General features: G+C 38.3%; 2 protein-coding genes across 2 annotated transcripts; one reads left to right on the top strand and one right to left on the bottom strand.

The window, feature by feature from the left end:
• The first annotated feature begins 1,054 nt into the window (after positions 1-1,054).
• Positions 1,055-2,152, top strand: LOC140759552 (uncharacterized). Its single transcript, XM_073096141.1, has 2 exons — positions 1,055-1,676; positions 1,767-2,152. The coding sequence occupies exons 1-2, from the start codon at positions 1,130-1,132 to the stop codon at positions 2,141-2,143; spliced, it is 924 nt and encodes a 307-aa protein (XP_072952242.1). The 5' UTR covers positions 1,055-1,129; the 3' UTR covers positions 2,144-2,152.
• Positions 2,153-2,474: 322 nt separating this feature from the next.
• On the bottom strand, positions 2,475-17,542 carry LOC140759551 (B3 domain-containing protein Os07g0563300-like). The gene is made up of 12 exons (XM_073096139.1): positions 17,214-17,542; positions 16,806-16,887; positions 16,574-16,672; positions 13,916-14,730; positions 13,086-13,182; positions 11,346-11,520; positions 10,693-10,772; positions 9,483-9,881; positions 6,472-6,521; positions 4,673-4,786; positions 4,455-4,522; positions 2,475-3,770 (listed from the first exon to the last, which is right to left on the bottom strand). Exons 1-12 carry the CDS (start codon positions 17,372-17,374, stop codon positions 3,181-3,183), a joined length of 2,730 nt encoding a protein of 909 aa, XP_072952240.1. The 5' UTR covers positions 17,375-17,542; the 3' UTR covers positions 2,475-3,180.
• Positions 17,543-20,572: the final 3,030 nt, after the last annotated feature.

The raw sequence follows: 20,572 nt of genomic DNA, 5'->3' as shown, positions 1-20,572 counted from the left end.
GGCAGCTAAAAGCTTGGCGTGATTTAAATATCCATAAAGAGGATTGACCTTTTGTCCGGTTTATATCTAGTAAATCTACGTCTAAGTACAAGTGCCACACTACAACTTGTTCTTCCTTTTTGATGTGCCACACCACCAGAGCTGTGATCAGGGTTACCTCACGTACGGATGTAGGAAACTCCTACATATGTATCCACGGCGGGCCGGTAAAACTTTGGTCGGCTGGCATAACGGACATGGAGTCTTATCGTTCCGATTTGGGGTCATCTTTTTCTTCTCCCTTGTTTTGGATTCTTGTGCTCCGACCTGGGTGGGTGGCGTGTGTCGTGTGCTCAAGCCTCAGGGGCCACAGATTAGTTTCGTGGCAAGCGACTAGCTTGCGTGCTTACGTGGATATACAGAAGATAAAAAAAGAGAAATGGGTAACTCTATATGCATGCAATACATACATACATACATACATACATACATGTGGTTCTTAATTACTCCCTCTTTGATCCTGTGATCTATAGATGGATGGATGGATGGATGGATCAAACAGCTAGCATGCTATATGTCAAAGCTCCAATGCGAATTTAGCAGCAAAATCTGGACCCCAATGTCGTTTCATGGTTTGCCAAACTGATGTTAATTGGTAGTTGAAGTTGCATCTAAGTCTTTGCAAAGAGGAATTAACCCAATTTTTTTAAAATATAAATGGATAAAAAAACTTAGTCGTTATGGATAAGATCAAGTAATATGGTGCGGTAATTTCTAAATGCTAATCGCGATAATTCCAGAAAGAGCGGCCCCGGCCCCGGCCCCGGCCCTGGCCCTATGTTATGGCGGTGTGTTAAGAGACACGAATCCACGACTCGGTGGAGGAGAATAGGAAGCCCCTCCTTCCTACTTGTCACATCTAGCACCGTCGCTATTTAGAAATTTCCTCCAAAGGACACGTCAGAGACAGAGCGGCGGAAATCCAACGGCTTTCATCTTATCATCAGACTTTCCGATCCATGCTCCCCGTTCCTCATTATGTGTGTGTGTGTGTGTATATATATTTATATTATCGCTTCTTTTCACTCCTCTCACGTTGGGATTCAAACCAACACTAAAACGGAGAAAAAGAGAGAGAGAGAGAGAGAGAATGGGGTACCGGAGGTCGATCAAGGTGGTGATGGCGTCGGCGATGGTAGTATTGATGGCTGTGATGTTTCACCTCGTGGGCCCACAGATAGTAAGGTTCCTGGCCGGGGAGCTCCCGCGTGTTTACGCCGGCGTCGTGTCGTGGCTCACCCCGCCCTACCTCTACTTCGTCATCAACGTCATCATCATCTCCATAGCCGCCTCTTCCCGCTTCCACGCCAAATCAGAACCGGATTCCCCAGAACTCGAATCCGGACCCGAAGCGCCGCCATCGGAGGTCGAGTTCGCGGTCTCGCAGCCGCTGGAGGAGAAGGAGGAGGAGGAGATCGTGGCGTCGAAGTCGACCTGGTCGCCAGATCAGACCGATATCCCGACTGCGGCCGCCGTCATCTTCCAGCCAGAGGAGGCGGAGCCGGAGGAAGCGGAGCCCGAGGAGCAGCGGACGGAGGTCGAGATGGAGACGGCGAAGGAGCACACGAACTTAACGGCGAGGCCGCCGACGTCCGTCAGGTTCCCCAAACGGAAGAGCGCGAAGCCCAGCCCCGAAGGTACGGTAAACGTCGACCTTAAAATCTTACCCGCATCTTCTTCTTCCAGAATTAACCAAATTCACAAGGGTACGATCGTAATTTTGACAGATCGGAAGCTCCGGGTGGCGCGACCGAGGAAGAACGAGACGCTCGAGGGCACGTGGCGGGCGATCACGGAGGGGCGAGCGGTCCCGCTCGCACGCCACCTCAAGAAGTCCGACACGTGGGACGCACGCTGCCGCGGCGGCGGCGGCGGCAGCGGCGGCGAGGACCCGTCGACGAGGAAGTCGGAGACGTTCCAGACGGAGAGAGCGGTGGCGCGGCAGGGGAGCGGCGGAAGGCTGCGACGGGAGGCGTCGTTAGGGTCGGAGGATTTGAACCGGAGGGTGGAAGCGTTCATAAACAAGTTTAACGAGGAGATGAGATTACAAAGACTGGAGTCGTTAAAGCACTACATGGAGATGATCAATAAAAGCAGCGATTAGAAATCATTTCTACTCTCTACGCTATAACTTGAAGACAGAGGAGGAGAAGTGAAGTGCTCTTACCGGTTAATTTCATACTTACGTTAATTATTTTTTATTTGTGTTTAGTTAATTATATGATAAGAAAATAAGTAGAATCCCTTGATATTTTATATGGGTTGATGTAAGAAAAGTATGTGGGAATTTTCCTTCTATGATTTCTTATTAATGCTTTTATTTGAGACTTAGAAGAGTTAGCGGAGCTACGTACGTACTTAGAAGAGTTTTAAGTGCAGTCCCAGGGTTTGGTAGTGTAAGATTTGTTGTAACGATCTGCATCGTAATGCTGTTCTTTGTTGTTCTCACGGAAGCTTTTATAATCTCTGGTTGGTTTGTTCGTTTAAACTATTTTGGAGATGATTACAGCAAGTACAAGTAGCTGGTGGTTCCTGGCATATACTGTGGCAAAGATTGCAACCGAAGAAGAGCATCACGATATGATTTGCAGTGTTTACAATTTGAACTCCCATGCATCGAAACAAGTTTGGAGAGTAAAGTTAGTGTATCATCTAATAATTTTAGCTACAAAATCTGGCCTTTGGTATATGTGGCTGCACACTAATATTCTCCAGTTGTTATACAATCAAGTTTGGGCCCAATCATACTGTTACATGACAAGCAGGAGTAGATATGTACGACGACCTTTCCCATTATGGGAAAAGAAATCTAGGACAATAATTAAGAAAACAAGCAGTTTAACGGGAGGGCGTTGCAATCGACCACTCCACAGGAGGATCTGTTGTTACACTTGCCCCAAAGAGGGAGGTTGAAATGGGGTGTCTCTGCATCATAGATCTGAATGAAGCTGAAGTTCATGCATAAGAGTTCTGCACTAACAGAATCAATTAACTTGAAAGCAGGAACCTGATCTGCAGGACAAAATGCAGATCCATACTTGACGACATATGAGCTATGATGACCTCCCAGTGATGTTAGTCTGTCGATAACCTCCAAGTATATAACCTCTCCATTTTATAAAACCCTCTGTTTATTGAAGCCTAAGTAGGAGTATCGCGCAGGAGCCTCATCATACCACGGGCATCTAATTTCGGAGATGGTTCTTCCTCTTGTTCAGGTTGAAAGTTCAGATCAATCTCAGCCTTGAAAGGAGATGTTGTTTTTCGATGCTCAGGAACTCCATGAGGTGCGCCATTATTATTTGTACTTGTTTTCTCAGGGAAATTGCTGCTACTAGAATTGGCCAATGATGATCGTTTTCCTACTTCTTCTGGCAGCAAATTGATAATCTTCTGCTGCTGCTCCTGCTGCTTGCGAGCAACCTCTGCCTCTTTCTCAGACTGCCGCTTCTCACGCCTCAGCATAAGTGTCTTGAACCGCCGTTTGACAGTGAGGCAGACATTACAGGTGCAAGTTTGCTTGTGTTTCGGCCCCTTCCCACTCGGAGGTTGGATACACACGATACATGAACATCCGGGACGATGGCGTGGATGCTTTGTGGTGGTCTGGGGGAAGGTGGTGGCAAGAGCTTCACCCTCACCAAGAATGGCTAGGTTGGCAAGGGTGTCAAGCCCATTTGAAGCTCCAACATTTTGAGATTCTACTTTAACTTTTGACCTTTTCGAACCACCTACAAGTTCCATACGGATACATACTTAGATCTCAGTTATTGAAATGAAACAGTTAGAAACCAACAAAACATGCTAGAAAAATCAGCAGGTCGTTTGAAGTTCCCAACAAGTATATTGTATTTTTGCTATGATCCTTATCAATGATCTGACATAAGGGAATTCAAGGTACATAAAACTCTCACAAATTTGACCTTGATTTCACTAATTGTACTCTCTTATGTACAAATGAGTACATCCCACAAATGATATTAAATATATATATATATATATATATATATATATCAATTTCCAACAACTTATTGTCTGTAATCTCACTCAGATTGCAGAGTATGTCCTCAAATTACAGTTTGCCACCACATTCTAGTGCATTGGAGAGCAGCTAAATTTCCACCCTTTCTATGTGTAGAACGACAAACCATGAGGTCCCAGTCCTGTTATTTTACCTTCCTACCACCTAAATGTAATGCATTCATGTTCTGAACCATTTAGTATCCTTTATGTCTGTCCTCCTAGACTATACGGTAGTGGTAATCTCATTATTAACAAATTTTGATGAATAAACTTTATGTTCCTACTGACTCTGATCGTGGCATTCTCCATAACAGAGTGAAGAAATGTACAGACTCTATAAACTAGCTAACAAGATATTCCTGGAACTGTCTGAAGACTGGCACTACTCATACCTGTTTTAGTAGGAATTAATTCTGCAAGCTGCTCCAAACTTAATTCCTGTGAAGCTGAACATGAAGACCTGCAAATTAGAAAGGAACCAGAGTTACAAATATAATAAGTATAAAAGATAAGCATTGTCATTAATGCAAAGATACATAGCCACTATTGATAAAACAGTATAGAAGATATTCAATAAATCTCATACTAAGAGGAAAAAAATTCAAATCACCTTTCAGTATCCCATGTGTTGTCAGAACAGGTCCATCTATAAGGCAGGAGAGCATCCTCTGGCAGTTTCCGCCATTTAGAGCAATCCTCGCACTGGGCCCACTGATGAATATCTCTGAGAAGTATTTTTCTCAATAAAATGATAGCACACACGCACACAAGAAAGTCAACCTTGTTTATATCAAATAACATTGTAACCCTTTCCGCTATGAGATTCAGACTCGAGAGCACAAAGTCCATATAATAGGTGCAAAGCAATTGTCTGTCAACTTGCTGCCAACTCTCAAAAGGTATATGCTGACCTTATGTTCAAGAAACATTAACCACAAGAGAGCAGTTATGAGGCCTTCATGCAACTAAAGGCAAGCATGCAGGATCCCCACAGACTTCATAGTCAATGTGTGAAGTACACGGCAAGGTTCAATGTGGGAACAAAGTCCATACAGTGATGTAGGACAAATAGAGGGAAAGAGATGGATTAGAGGAAAAAAAAATTCAAGATAAAGAAAGATAAAGATTTCAAGAGTAAAAAAACAGCAAATAGAACAGAAAAAGAAAATAAGAAAAGGACAAACACAAAAAGTCTCAAATATGAAATATTGGTAGGGTCTTCTACAATAATGAGAACATCAACTCTTAACTGAATTAAGTTTGGGTCACTGTGCTCTTTTCTATTAGCACTAGGCTTGCAAACCTCCAGAAAAAGGTTTTATGGATTAGCAAGTCGAAGAATATCAAACAGTGATATCTGCCAGAAGGGACAACAAAAGGAAAATGGAAGCAGCCATCTTAAGAAAAGTAAGACAAGACAAAAAGGCAAACAATCTACCATATATAGCTTTGTTGACGACCTATTAGGACCCTCAACATGGATGAAAGATTCAAAAAGATCATATTATTGCCTATAAAGATGTAAATGCCTTCAAATTGCTTCCTACCAATGTCATTTAGCAATCATCTCTTAAAATTTTAGGTATTCATTTAACAATAAGGACTGGGCGATGTGGAATACCAAAGGAGAGTAACTGAAGAGTACATGCCTTGAACATTATGGAGAGTAAGAAAAAAAGAGAAGTTATGTTTCCCAATAAATTAGCATATTAGACCTCTGAGGAAGCAAGCAGTAGAAACTGAGGTGAATTTAAAGCTAGAGCTGTTGCACCTGTCCATGACTAAAACATACAGGATTTCAAGGGCAGAGTACTTTAAATGACATGGTGTTCATAATTTTTTACCACCCATCCAGAAGAACAAGTACGAACTCACTAAGGTTATCATGTGAAATGTGATACCTTCATTCTGAGGTTTTTGAGACTAAGGTTCCTAAAGAGCTTGTATTGGGGTGATAACTCTCTGTAAGAGAGCTGAACGATATTCTAGTGGATCTTTAGGATCCTCTAATGGATGCGCACTTGAAGCTGAATCACATAAACCATTCCATTTCATGTTTGTTCTTGCAGTGTTGCATCTAGATATATACCACAACAAACCACAGTCCAAAGATTTTAACCATTAATGACATGTATTCAAGTAAACAGTTTCTAATAAATTTGGCTCTTTTCATCACAAGCCTATATTTCAACAATTATCTAATACTGTACAAACAAAAAAAAGACTAAAGCCCAAAGGAAGAAAAGCAAAATATGTAAAAAAGTAAACAGTAATCACAATACATTTCCATGTGAGTTGACATTATAAGAAGTCTATGTCTCAGTTCACATTCTTAGCAAAATCAACTCCATCACACCGTAAGTTGGCATAAAATGTTCCTGGTTAATTAGTTATAAAGGGAAAAGTTACCCGGCTTTATCTGGGATGAAATATGTCCTCTTTCCAAGTACAGGTGCTTCCTGTTTAAGATATTAATGTCAATGTGTCAAGTACATTTTGTTTTAATTTTACTAATCTTCTTTGAGAATATTCTGAGGTAACATAAGAAGATTATTGAAATTCTGAATTACTAAAAAGTATACATAGAGAATTATCATTCAATTTCAAGAAAATGAATACTGCCCAAGTAACAAAATGAACAAATTTCATATGTATAACCAAAATTCCATCAAAGAGAGTGATAGCATGCTGTTAAGCTGGACAAATGGAAAGCTTATAGAAATTATCACTTTGTTAAAGTCGAATGTTATTTTGTAAAGAGACTCATGACTGTTGTGAGAACCAGGAGAAAAAAAAAAAAAAAGGGTCACATGTATAGGCTAGATATTTTTTGTGCATCTCCCTATAGTTACTCAAGACTACCTTGAAATCCAGGGGACAGATTCGAGTAGCATATGATCCGTTTAGGTGACTCTAGCGCATTTAGAGAACAGTCTTAGGCTAGATTAGAAATATCTCTGAGGTAATTCTAATCTTTCTCTTTGGTTAGTAAAAAAAAAATAATGAAATTATCACATAGTGACACCTCCTAGTGACACTAACTAGATTAATTATAAGAAAAAGACTTGAATATATATCGAGGTGACTTGTAGTTGATATGAATTCACAGGAACAGCCCCAAGTTGAGACATATGACATTATTATTAATATTGAAAAAAATTCAACATATTGACCCGAACCATGTTATAAGATATAATTTACTCTGTTATTATTTGTACTGTTATTATTATTATTATCATAAGCAAGCTTAGTGAGATTTTTATCTTATATTATTGGATTTGTATTTATTTGAAATTATGTTATGGATTCGGATTTATTTACTTTTGAGTGGATTTTACTCACTGAGCTATAACTGTTAATTCATGGGTTCTCTCTTCTAATATTTTAGGTGCTGATCCATGTAGCGATTGAGCGAGATGCATCAAGATCTCACCTCCACTTAGGATTTTACTATTTTGTCCATCGGTTGTATTAGACATTTTATTCTAAACTATCTGTTATTTTAATTTCATTGGCGACACATTATCAATGACATTGGTGTTTCTTTATTATTAGATTATGTTTATTCGAATTACTCATTCATAATTAAATTCTTGTTATTTTGAGACTTGGAAAAATATTGATTAAGGCATCATGTATCTCACGTGCATTGAGGTACATGACCAGTCATAATTCTAATTTTAGATCGTGACAATTGTTCGCTGAATTTTGGGCACAACTCTAAAGTAGTGGTTTTCCAAAAAAGAAATAGCCATATCTTTTCGAAAGGTAATGACTGATGTCAACTTTAAAAAGGTTCCTGAAACTATTTAAACGGAACTCGAGGAATCATTTTGCATGATGATAACCAGCAGTAGAAGCCTCTTGTCACCTACCACCTGAAGAAACACTTTTTGATGAGAGAATAAAGGGCAGATTCTATTTCTCAGTCTCAGCCAAAGTGCATAACTCCACTTGAGCCAACAATTGCAGCAACTTAACTTCTATTTCTTGGGAAGAACTATCTTATTACTTTGATTGACATGCGCACAGACCAGCAAAATAGATAACCTTCAATATAAGTCTAATAGCTCTTCCAATTGCATCCAAGTTAATTGTTCAACTAAATAATCCTAAGAAAATGGAGACAGTAAGACCAATGGGTTGGCAGGGGAATCTACTAAAATTCTACAGGTAAGGACATGAGAGGAGGAGAAACAAGTTTGCCAGCTTTCAAAAAAAAAAAGTTGTATCCCTTAAATTAATATAAGAGAGTTACTGGGACATGGCAAGCAAAGTATCCACAAATAGTTCAACTCATCTCCAACAAAAGATGATCTAGATCAAGTGAAACTAAATCTTAACTTCACCAACAACCAAAGGCTACCACTCATACACGAAGTAAGAGTGTAAACCTCATATAAGAGAATTAAAGGAAGACATGAGGAAACTACCAAATTGGAAAACTATTATGTCTCATCACTCCTCCAGACTTTCTTAATCCCCATCCTCTAAAAAAAAATTAAATGCCTAACCTCCATGTTAAATTTAGATCCCAACAGCTTATGTACTTTGAAATGCAAATATAATGATGGCCAAGTAGATTATATCATTATAAGAATGATTGAAGTTTCTGCCTCTCTGTCTGAAGTTTATGAAAACAAATACTCGAGTTTTCCCAGGGAAAGTGAAGAAAACAAACTAATCAAATAAGGTAGAGATCAACTCATGCAGTTAGATGTTAAAAAAGAAATTGTGTTGGAATCTTAAAATTCTTAATCCCACTGAGAATGTTAAAGTATTCCAATAGAATGGCTTGTAAAGGACCCAAATATTCCTATGGGCTTGACATCCATGCATTATACTGAGATGAACATGGCTTTTCTTTTTCCTTTTCTTTTCTTGTGCAATATGAAAAGCTTGACATATAATGCCTATCCACCTATAAAGCATTTCAGTTTGAAGATGCCCTTGCGCAATCCTCTAGATGTTAAGTGTTCAGTGAAATTTCATTAAAAAAAAGAGCAAAACTGCAAAACTGTAATACTGAAGGACTAAGATTGTTTTTGCATCACAAAATTTTGCAATAGTGATAATCATTTTCCTTATCATGGATTGGTGAAAGAAAGGTTAATTTATATTGAGAATGAATATAGAGAGGCAAAAGAGGGAAGAGAGGTGTATCAACAATGATAGAGATGGCATGGTCAGTGGCCAACTAGCAAGGTGAATATGCAGCAACTTTTGGTCTTTTGCTACAAAATATATTGAAGATGAAACAGTAAACAAAGAAATGAGTGCTGCCTGAAGGTAAATATTTCCATCAGCCACCCATGATAGAAGAAATTTACATAACATGACATGATCATGGATTATCAGAATGGAGTTACATACAGTACCATTTTAACATGGAAGGTGAATAAGTTTATCGATTGGCATACCTCATATTCCTCAAATTCGTGGCCTTCAATGATTACAGTGGAAGGAACATGAGAAGGAGGTGGACGGAGCAGCTGTTGGGCCTCCTCCCACGTTAATTTCAACTCCATGGAATCTTTGTTCTCAATTCGCAGACGCTTACTGCTTGTACCAAGAGAGCTGCCTTTCCTCTTAGAAGAGCCCTGCAAAGACCTAGCAGCAAGTCCATCCTTCTGTATAAATCCACCTTTATCAAATTTAGACGAGGTTGCCTTCTCTGCAGGATTGGCTGGATATCTTGATTCTATGCTTTCTTTAGTTGGGCAAAGAGGGATATTTGGATTGGAATCTTCAGTGAGGTTTCTGCTATTACCCTCCAGAGGCATTAAGAGACCATTGCTAAACTTAAGATTCTGAGTATCCTGTCAAAATAATACATATAATTTCTTATACGACCATGGCCAACTCACTTTTAGTTTTTATTGTCCAGTCCTTACTAACAGAATTAGCAAAACCTTGTGAAGAGAACATTATTGAACTTCTTTTAATGGATAAAGAAGAAAGAAACTGGTAGTAACAAATTTGAACAAAATGCTGTTAAACATGAAGAAAAAGACAAGAGAACACATTTATAAATCTACTCCTTCAATTCCACTATAAGTTAAGAATCAATTGCACTACTTATTCTATCACGGGACCTAGACCTAGCTTCTTTGTCCAATGAAAATTGAGAGGATTCCCTCTCTGACGACTTTGCTGCACAATGGGCAACTCCTACTACTGAAGCCAGTGGATACTGAGCCTCTTCCTCTCATCTCTGGGCTGCTCTTGCTGACTCTTCCCTTGCAAACGTTCTTTTTCTGAACCACTTAAAGTCAGGCTCTCTCAACTTAAGAGCTCCTTATGCTGGAAGTAGCAATTGCAATTCACTTGTACAAAGTGTAATTACCACATAGAAATAAGTTCATTGTAATCCTCTCATTAGTTAATGCCAGAATGACAATTTGAACCATATTTTGAAAGCATTAGCATGTCTACTTTGCTCAGGCATCGAGCAGTACAGAGAAAATATCCGATAGAAGAAAGCATGGAGGCCTTTAAGAAAAAAGAGCTAAAACTATCACGGTAGGTTAACACACTTTATAGAAAGCAGCTAAGGTGGGAGAAGATGCTTCCTACTATGAATCATTACTGCTGAAATATGTGTCATAAGTTCGAATCTTATTAACTAACCTGTTCTCCAGAAGAAATGCCAGAGGCCTTTCTGAATCCCATGACCAGCTTTCCTTCCGGATCTATCCGACTAAATGTTACTGCAGAAAAGGAAGCATTCTTAATTCCAGTTTAACCCTACATATGTTTCTAGGATAAGTGAGCAATTAAAATTTTACTATTTACAAGGGTCACATTAAAGAAATATGGAGAAAAAAAAAGATGTTTTGGAACCATAGAATGCATATAGAAGTTTGAAATCAACAAACTAATGCAATTAATGAGCAAAACAATGGAAGACCATGTTTTCTCATGCCACGGCGCATGATATGTTGATACATGGCATGGCCTGTCATGCTGCTAGTGTAGTTTTTGATTGTCATAGCCCTACAAGCCTTGGCCCAAAGATTGTGAAGTCCTTTTTCATATGAAGTACAAATAATATCTCTCAATTAGAAAATAACCTAGTAGATGCATTTTAACATTATGACATACTACCAAATTCAAACTCATAGATGCAGTACATAATCTAAAAGATGATATACTTCTCAACCCATAAATGGATAACTATGAAAGAGATATTGAATCATGGGAATATTGGAACAAAAATATTAATTCAAACATTTTTTGACAGCATCTAGATTGATAAAGAGATAGAGAGGAAGGAGAGATACCTGTATCGCCAGCTTGTAATTGCATTGACTGAATGCAAGGTGTAACCCCTTCCAATACATACATCCTGCTGTTATTATTTGGCCAGAAACGAAACTGAAATACCCAATCTTTGCCACTTGCATCTTGAACTTTTAAAGGAAGCCCTTCAGGCTGAGAGATTATTGGGAAATATGCCTGTTCAATCAGAAACATTACAAAATGTATTTACATTATTTGGAACATAAATTTGCTGAAGATACTTGATGCAGGATGTTAGGAAACCTCCTGTTAGAAGTTTAAAAATTACAAAATGAGCCGTTTCATACAAACTAATAATTGGTGGAGCATATTAAACACCATAACTTTGTAGGACTGTATCTAATGTAGAAGAGAGATGTGTGATCCAGTATTGGACAAAATAATACAACATAAAGGAACAAGGAATGTGAATAGATCCAACAAAGATAAATTCTACCAAATATGCCTCAAAAACTTTCAAAAGATATGATAAAAAATATTACCACTAGTAATCCTTAATATAATAACAAGAGGTCCTATAATGACAACTATCTAGGATCGTCTTGTGAATCATTTTCTTGGTTACTGTGTTTAACCATTTCTCTCATTGTATTTTCTTTCTCTTACTGAAAGCAAATTCAGCTTCGAATGATTGCAGAATTACCATGAATAAAACATTTGGTCTCCATAATTCCCCACACTATCCAAGCCTGGCCTATGAGAAACTCCAGTGTAACAAATGCCTCACAAATTGGATCTACAAGTTATCAAGAATCAAATCTCTTAGCTATATAGCAGAAAAAGTTTATTACTTTTCTACGGCTTAGCATAGCAGCCAAATTAAAGAGATTTAGTACCATTGTACCATAATAAAAGCAAGTTAGTTGATTCAATGACTACCGAAGGTGCACTAGTAGAACCAAAATTTGGCACTTAAAGCCTTAAGGGTGTTCCACAGCAAAAACCTTGTGGGTTCTATGGAGCCAAGACATAGGTAATCTTACACTCATTTCTAAAGACTTATCTCCATGACTGACATCTTGGCATTAAACAAGTAAAATATGGAATTTGGTGCTCAATATCTTCTCTGAGTTTGATGCATGATGCCATATATATACTAGTTTTCACAAACATGAAGGTGAACTCTATCATGTGCAAATTAAGTACAAAAACTGCCCAGTTATGTGCAGCAAAATCAAAACAAACCATTAGGTAAAGCAGAGACTTTGCAACAAACAGGTAAAGCAGGAGAAAATCATGAGTGGAAGCAAAAAAGAAGAGAAGAATATGAACCCATGAGAACATATTAACAAGGTAAAAATCATGACAGCATCTGAAACATAAGAGAATACCACAATCTGGAAAAATGGCAAACAGAACTTAGAGGTGATATAAAGTGAAGAATAAAATATCACATGAACTTTAAGCTACTTTCTACTCAAACCAAAACAAAAACGGTGCATTAATCATTTTAGAAGATGTGAGATGGAAAACAATACATTTGAAAGTTGCAAAGGAGAAAATCAAAACTTGTTAAGGATAACCAGAGAGTACTAACAAATACAAATCATGGAAGCTTTTACCTAATATTGTTACACTAGCATGATAAATTCATATAAATGTACAATCAACTCGAGAATGAATTCTGAAACACCTCGTATCATCAGCATCTTCAACGTTGAAGCACAACAGACAGTAATTTAAAGATTTTCTTACGACAATGCATGAAACTTAGGACTCACCTCAGCACATTTCTTGGGTAGCACCAGACGCCCAATCTTGCCAGCATCACTAGCACTGAGCATCTTCTCAAACAAAGGAGTGATAATAGATTTTGAACTAGAATCAACTTAAGGATAAACATCACTACATCGGAGGAAAAAACCAAGGTTCCAAAAATCGGCATTGGAATCGGGATCGGCCGTCCGGAAAAACAATACGTATCGGCCGCCTGTATCCAATCGGACTATTTTAATTAAATAAAATTCTAAATATTATTAAAAATATTGAGAAATTTCTAAAAATTTAGAAAAAATTATAAGAAAATAAGAAATAATAATTACTCACATATAAAGTCTAAAAAATAAAAATCTCTCTTCCTCCCTCTCTTCTTTCCTATCTCTGAAGTATCCATTCTTTCCCACACTTTCTCTTCTTTTTTCTCTCACCCTCTTTTTTTTATCTTTCCCGCTCCCTCTCCCTCACTCTCTCTTCCTTTTTCCTTCTCTCTCTCTCCCTCCCTTTCTCTCGCTCACTCTCTCTTCCTCTTTTCCTCTCTCTCTCTCTCCCTCTCTCTCTATAGCTGCTGCTGTAGCTACAGCTAGTAGCTGATAGCTGCCTGCTGCAGCCGCCTGCACAGCTTGTAGCCACCTGTATGGATCGAGATAGCCGATCCTGATCCATTTCGGTCGATCCCACTCGGGATCGGCTGAAACTGAAAACTATAGAAAAAACTAATCATCATAATTCACCATATACCGTCCCTGACAAAGTGGAATACTTCAATTAACTAATATAATCATATTGACTAATAAAATGATTATGACAAACATGAATGAAATATGATGGATACTCTCCAGATATTTGTTGCAGTTCTTGATTTGTAATTCTAGGCCAATATCGTGGAAGTAACTGAGCCCGTGTTTGTGCATCCAATCTCGGTCTTCCATTGCTCACTTGAGCTTGCATTTCACTGTCAGCAGCATTATGAGAGTAAATTTGTTTTGATATAGAGGGAAGAGCTCCTTGCCTTTGCATCTGAGTTGATGCAATTCTGATCGAGTCCTTTGCTCCATCTAGTGATGAAAAAGCTGTAGCCAAGCCAATCGACGATGATGAATCTTCATCTAAAATAGATGATGGAAGAGAACTTGCAGCAGAATTTGGATGTCTATCAAGGTTAGCTCCAGAAGAAGTTGTCAAGCAAGGATCCACAATCACTCCTTTCCTTAAAGACATTGTATCAGTTTCTCCTGCAAGGTTGTTAGGATCTTGCAGTCCTTTAGGATTTCCTTCTCTATGAGATATAGTATATGAGAATGATGGATCCAAACTAATGTTTCCATTAACAAATCTCTCTCGTACAATTTGTTTCAGGCTATTAGAAGTAATTCTCTCAGATGGATCTTCATATTTCTTCTCCTGTGCAGCAACAGAAGAGCGATATACCTGAAACAACTTCTCGCCGTTATTAGGCCTGTCAAATTCATATGCTAGCCGTTGTTGCAAGTCTGACTGCACACTAGATGCATTCCACAAATTCGCTGCCTGACGCCAATATCCAGGAAAAGGGGCAGTTGGTGATTTCCAGTTTTTAACATGAGTATCTTTCCTCTCAGATATTTGTTGGGGCAAAGGCAAAGAAGATGACCACATTTGGCTTGGTGCCTGAGGAAAATGAGAATCTATTAAACCAAGTACTCAAGGGAGAGATATACAACTAAACTGCTTGGAGAAAGAGGTAGCTGTATTTCTGTTAGTTACTATTTGGATATGCAAAAAATGACTACAAATAGAAAAAATAAAATAGTGAGACAGTACAATCATGGAGCATAGGGAAAGAGGTAGCCTGGTATGTGTCAAAATAGTTGCAAAGATATTTCTAGAAATTTCCTCAATCCTTAAACACTAAAAGTGTACCTAACATATGAAGATGCTATGCATGTAGAACAGCAAGAACTTGCAGTCGTTTGAAACCTGATATGTGATCTATAAGTTTGTAATTATAGAAAAGGAAACATAAATTCAAACAATGGTCATCATATCCTCTCATTCCATATTAGTATTTGTCTGAACAAGATAGAACAAAGAGCAATCTGTACACAACATTTAAAGATTGTCAAATCATGACTTGTTGAGACTTGATAGTATGGTACAAGATTGATTTCATTCAAAACCATCCTAGAGAACGAGAATTCCACCAAAGGACCTAGAAAGGGAAAATGTATGCAACCATGACTTAAACCTTGCCCTTACACCAAGTGACACCCTTAGAAGATTGAATTTATTGTGACAGTTAAATGTAAATATTCATTTGGTCTCTTCTGGCATAAGAGGCACCCAAAATCATGGCAAATCATATGACACTCTTTCATTCCTACGCCAAATAATGCTATATAGCATATATTTACATATGATAAAGAGTTTGTGTATGAACATTAGACGAAGCAACAAACTAGAAGAACTAAAGATGCCTAGAAGATCCATAATGTCTTATTGCCATTTTGTACTTGCTTTTTAGTCCAAAGATATGAACGTAACTTCAAACAACTTTGTCCAACTCCAAACATTAGATATTTGTGCTTCTTATCATGTCAAGCACTCAGACATTTCTGACAGTTGTGAGATTAGGGCATTTCCAATCAGTTCAATGTTTGTTTCATTGCAAGTGCTTCAATAGAGAAAACAATAGACGGTTAGGATCATACTAAATGAACTTTCCATAAGTTATATGTAAAAAAGTACATGTCTAGATTTTATTTCCTTCAGAAATATTCCTATAGCTTATATTTAGAAATGCAAAATTGAAAGAGCATAGCCCATGCCTCTATGTCATGGTTTTGAAAGTTCCCATTTGGACTCTTCTCGACAGTTGGCACTTGACACGCACATTAGATTTCCGATAACAATTTTGACTTTACATAATGGAGATTACGTCTGCCCTCTCCCCAGCCTTTGTTCTCTCCTCAATCCCAAAGACCATCTTGCCTCTTTATTTCTCCATTTATCAACTTCTTCCCATCCTTCCATCTCTACCACACCTATCTAACACCATTCTCCTCCTCTACCCATCTCTTATGGTCCCTCGTGATTATTACAACTATTATTCCACTTGATACTTACGCTAAATGCATCATAACAGCTCCGCCCATGTTAGAAGATGCAAACTTTTTAACAACAGACAGTACCAAGAACGACAAGTGTACCATGGCAAAGGTGGCGATGAATGGCCAAAATGTTCCTCTTAAAGACATAAGTTTGATAACATCAAAGAAAGACAATGATTAATATAATAAGATGTGAATTCATGGGATAACCCAAACTCTTTATATTTACACCTAATTGCTTGTATCTCTAGATCAGCTAATTAGTTAAATTTAACAGCAGTAAAAAAATAATCTTTTGGAGGCAGGTCTTCATCTAAAAAATATATTTTAACCATCAGGTCAATGGAAAATAAAATCCACCACCAACAAATAATAATCTGAACGAGAGTGTTTAAATCACTTACCATCGCAAATGATTTCCTAGCACACGCTATGCAATCAACTCCACCAGCATCAAGAAGCACATACGCATGAGCCGATATGATACACCCGCAGTGTACCCGCTGCCAAAGAACTCCCAGTTAGAGGACGCACAGGGAAAAAATATCATTGACCAGAAGTGGATCCAAATATCCAAATACTATAGTCATCACTAGCAACCAATACATCCAATCACTGTGGAATTCCTTCTCTTACCTTCGCACATGCCTCACAGTTCCTCCAACCAGCAGCATCCGAGTGAAAAGTTTCGCAGAAGCTCCCCTGCTCGTAGGTAAAACTAAAAGCAGACATAAAACAACAACACGAGAGCATCAAAGCCACGTCACTGATCAAGTAAAATAGCCAAGGTAGGACACGGACAAGAGCAAAGAAACACGAACTCGTCGCACTATAATATTCCAACCAATCGACAATTCACCGACAAAGGCAACAACTTTATTACATCCCTAGTTCCGAAGCGACAACCCAAAGCGACAAACATACGCTAAACATTATGTGGATTGCATAAGAGAAAACCGATCAAAAACTTAAAAAGAAGGAATGAATTTTAACAAGAAGAAGCAGACCCCTCAATATGTAATCAATAGGAGGAACAGAGCTTACTAGCAACGGTCACAAAGTTCGGCGTAGTCTCCGGAGCGGAGACGCCATCCCCTCCTACGTGCGCTGTCAGATTTGGGATCCTTGCATAGGGGGTTGAAGCAGATCTTGGAAGACCTAGCCGGCGCCGCCACCGCCGCCGGCGCCGCCGACGACGAGGTCATCGGTACGGCGGCGGATAATACGAAGGCGAAAACCTAGAGAGAGAAAGAGAGAGAGAGAGAGACGCCGCAATCTTCGAAGAAAGAGAGAGAGAGAGAGAGAGAGAGAGAGAGAGAGAGAGAGAGAGATGGGGGAGTTCTTTCCTTTGGGGGTTTGGAATCGTGGAGGTGGGGAGGAAAGAATAAAAAAAAAATGGGGGCTTTTTATACGATACGAAGGATATTAGTAGTAGCCGCAACAGGGGAAAGCAGCAACGGTTGGTGTGATCACCGCCCTCTCTCCTCGCACACTCGTTGCACCACAATTACGTACGTGCTTAATTTAATAGTCTGCCCGATGGTGAAGAAACGGATCGGCTGCAGCATCCTACTGCACAAAGTTTCCTGCAGTTTGATCCGTGCCTGCTATATAACTGCTAGAAATTTTTATTCATATATATCAACTCCACTTATACATGCTTCAAGAACTATTTATCCATCCATATCATACCCACTGGTTATTGGTAGATAGGTTACGTAATTGACTTTGACTAATCACACAATTATATTAATCCACACACAAAAATCTAACAACAAAATTCAAATTTTTTTTATATATGGTGTTTAATTTCACTGTTGACGTACTGGAGGCAATCAACAGCTGTGTCGGTTGTTTGAAAGGGCGAACGTGGAATTGTTAATCTAAGATCCCATTGGTTGGGAAAAATACGTGATACTTTGAGGACGGGGAACGGTAAGCTTAAGAATCTTAGGGGGCGGTGACCGGAACACTTAGCTCGTTAGTTTCGCCATCCAATAACGGACACGCTGTCGTCGTCGTCGTTTTCGTCAATTAAGTACGAATAGACTATAATCCTCGGTACAGCCGCATACATATCGGTTTGCGGAAGCCCACATGGTAAGTTGACGTCATCTCTACTTCCGACGGCTGGGATCTTTTCTCAGTGCGCAACATGGACGGCACAAAGGATTATCGCATAATTGTTTTAGTACGATCGTCCGTAAGAGTAATACTCTGCCCCTTCTTGCATGGCCGGCGAACATCATGCAAGCACGTAACCCTCGCTTCACGCCTTTCACACACCTACTGGGATCCGATGCCTTGCGAGGTGTTCCATTCACCGGATCGAAACGACCATAGATCGACACGTGGTCAGTGCAGAGTGAGATGATATAAAAGAGACTAAAAGAGGACACAACGTTACGTCCATTCGCAGCGGATTGGGGAGTACCCAGGACTACGGCTGAAGGGACCAAGCTTTGAAGAGTAATATTTATCATCCATTAATTTTAAAGGTCTTTTAGTCTATTATTTATTCTAATATGATATTAAAGTCGTTTATTTTAGAGGTCATGAGTAAATTAGAGAACCCGCAAATTCTATCATCTTTTATCGAGAGAGATTCCACTTGATGGTTTTGGCATAACAATTTAAAAGAAAATGAGGACCCTATATAAGAGTTGACACTAAGGTGATCTCGTTTAATCTTTTCTTTTCTTTTTAAAGAAGTGGACTTTACTCAATTATAGACAAGGCTGGGGAGAGTTACAGGTAGGGGTGAAAACAGGTCGGATTAACTTCGACCAGACCCGCTATCCGACCCGATTTGGATCGGATTCGGATAAAAAATTTCTATCCGACTCGGATTCGGATTCGGATACGGATAGAATTTTTGAAAAAAATTTGGATACGGATTCGGATACGGGTCGGATAAATTTTTCAAATTCGGATACGGATATCAGATCTCCGTTTACTCGCATATTTTTTAAATGATTTACAGTTTTTAGTTTACTTAATTAAATAGTAAGTATTAATATTATTACTAATAATACATTATATATATTTATAGAGATTAATTTCTCTAATTTTATATATTTCACATACAAAAAAATTATTTGTTGTAAAACTCTTAATAATTTTGTGTTAATTATATTTAAATAAAATATTATAATTATTTTAAATTTAATTAATATCCGATCCTTTATCCGAAAATTATTTGTATCCGTTTAGTTAGGATATGGTTTTAAATTTTGATATCCATCTAATATCCGTATCCGAACTAAAAATACTGATCCGGATATGGATTGAGTACTATCCGATCCGTATTCACCCGGCTACTAGCAAGGAGAATTTCTTTAAGTGAGGTACTTTTTTTTTAATGTCAAGCTAAAAAAGTGTCATAAAGTTATCACATCTCTTTTCTTACAAATTATATGTATAAATCTCTTATTTATTTTTAAGATTTATATAGTTATTCTTTTTTAAGATTTACAAGGGTTCAAATTTCAAATCAAGGTTATACACTTGAGGAGCATAATAGAAATAATATTTATCATACCTTGAAAATTAATTCTTTTGCTTTGAGGTATCTACGAGAGACTATTTGATCACGAACAAGTATGACCACTATAGTTTCGTAACATATTCAAATAATAATAAGTTGAACGGTGAACATTTTCAAATAGTAAGTTTATATTATAGGCACATTACTATGACATGATTAATTTCATAAATTAATTATATTAATAAGTTTTGTTAGTTATTAGAATACAAGATGAGTTATGTCGACTGTCACTACTGCAGTACAATAGTAGGAGCATACTCATCCATGCTAGAATGTCACTAATTTAAAGTAAGAGATGGTTAAGTCCAACATCCAATGTGATTCTTTTTCTCGAAAAGTTAACCCATATTTAAAGTTATATATAAGAGATGGTTAACTCCACAGTTATACAGATATAGTGCTTCTTTACTGTATAATATTTCATCAACATATATGCACTGCATACAACAACCCAATAGATGAGCTGACAATTGCATGCTACCCAGTAAGAAGTTGATACCCAGACCAGTATTCTGTCTGGTGATGCAGCAATCAAACCCTTCTTTCCTAGGAGCTCTCAAGATCACACACATATATATACTACGTACCTTTCCGGTTCCAATAATAGCATTCTCAATAGCACATTTCACATGCACGTACTTCAAACGTCCCAGCTAGTAATTAATTATTCAAAGTTTTCCGAGTGCAGGCCAGGCCAGGCCAGGAAAGTGGAAGGGGACCATCTTCTTGGAAAAGCTACAGTTAGATATTACTTTACTCCGAGATTTAACCTTGATGCTATCATCAAATTATTCCACCTGCATATATCTCTTCTATGCATGCCTTGGGTACGTGGTAATTAGCAAAAAAGTAATAT

The sequence above is a fragment of the Typha angustifolia genome, chromosome 4, assembly GCF_048772165.1.
Source record: "Typha angustifolia cultivar Huaian chromosome 4, ASM4877216v1, whole genome shotgun sequence".
Classification (NCBI taxonomy): domain Eukaryota; kingdom Viridiplantae; phylum Streptophyta; class Magnoliopsida; order Poales; family Typhaceae; genus Typha; species Typha angustifolia.
This window is presented reverse-complemented; position numbering and strand designations above follow the sequence as displayed.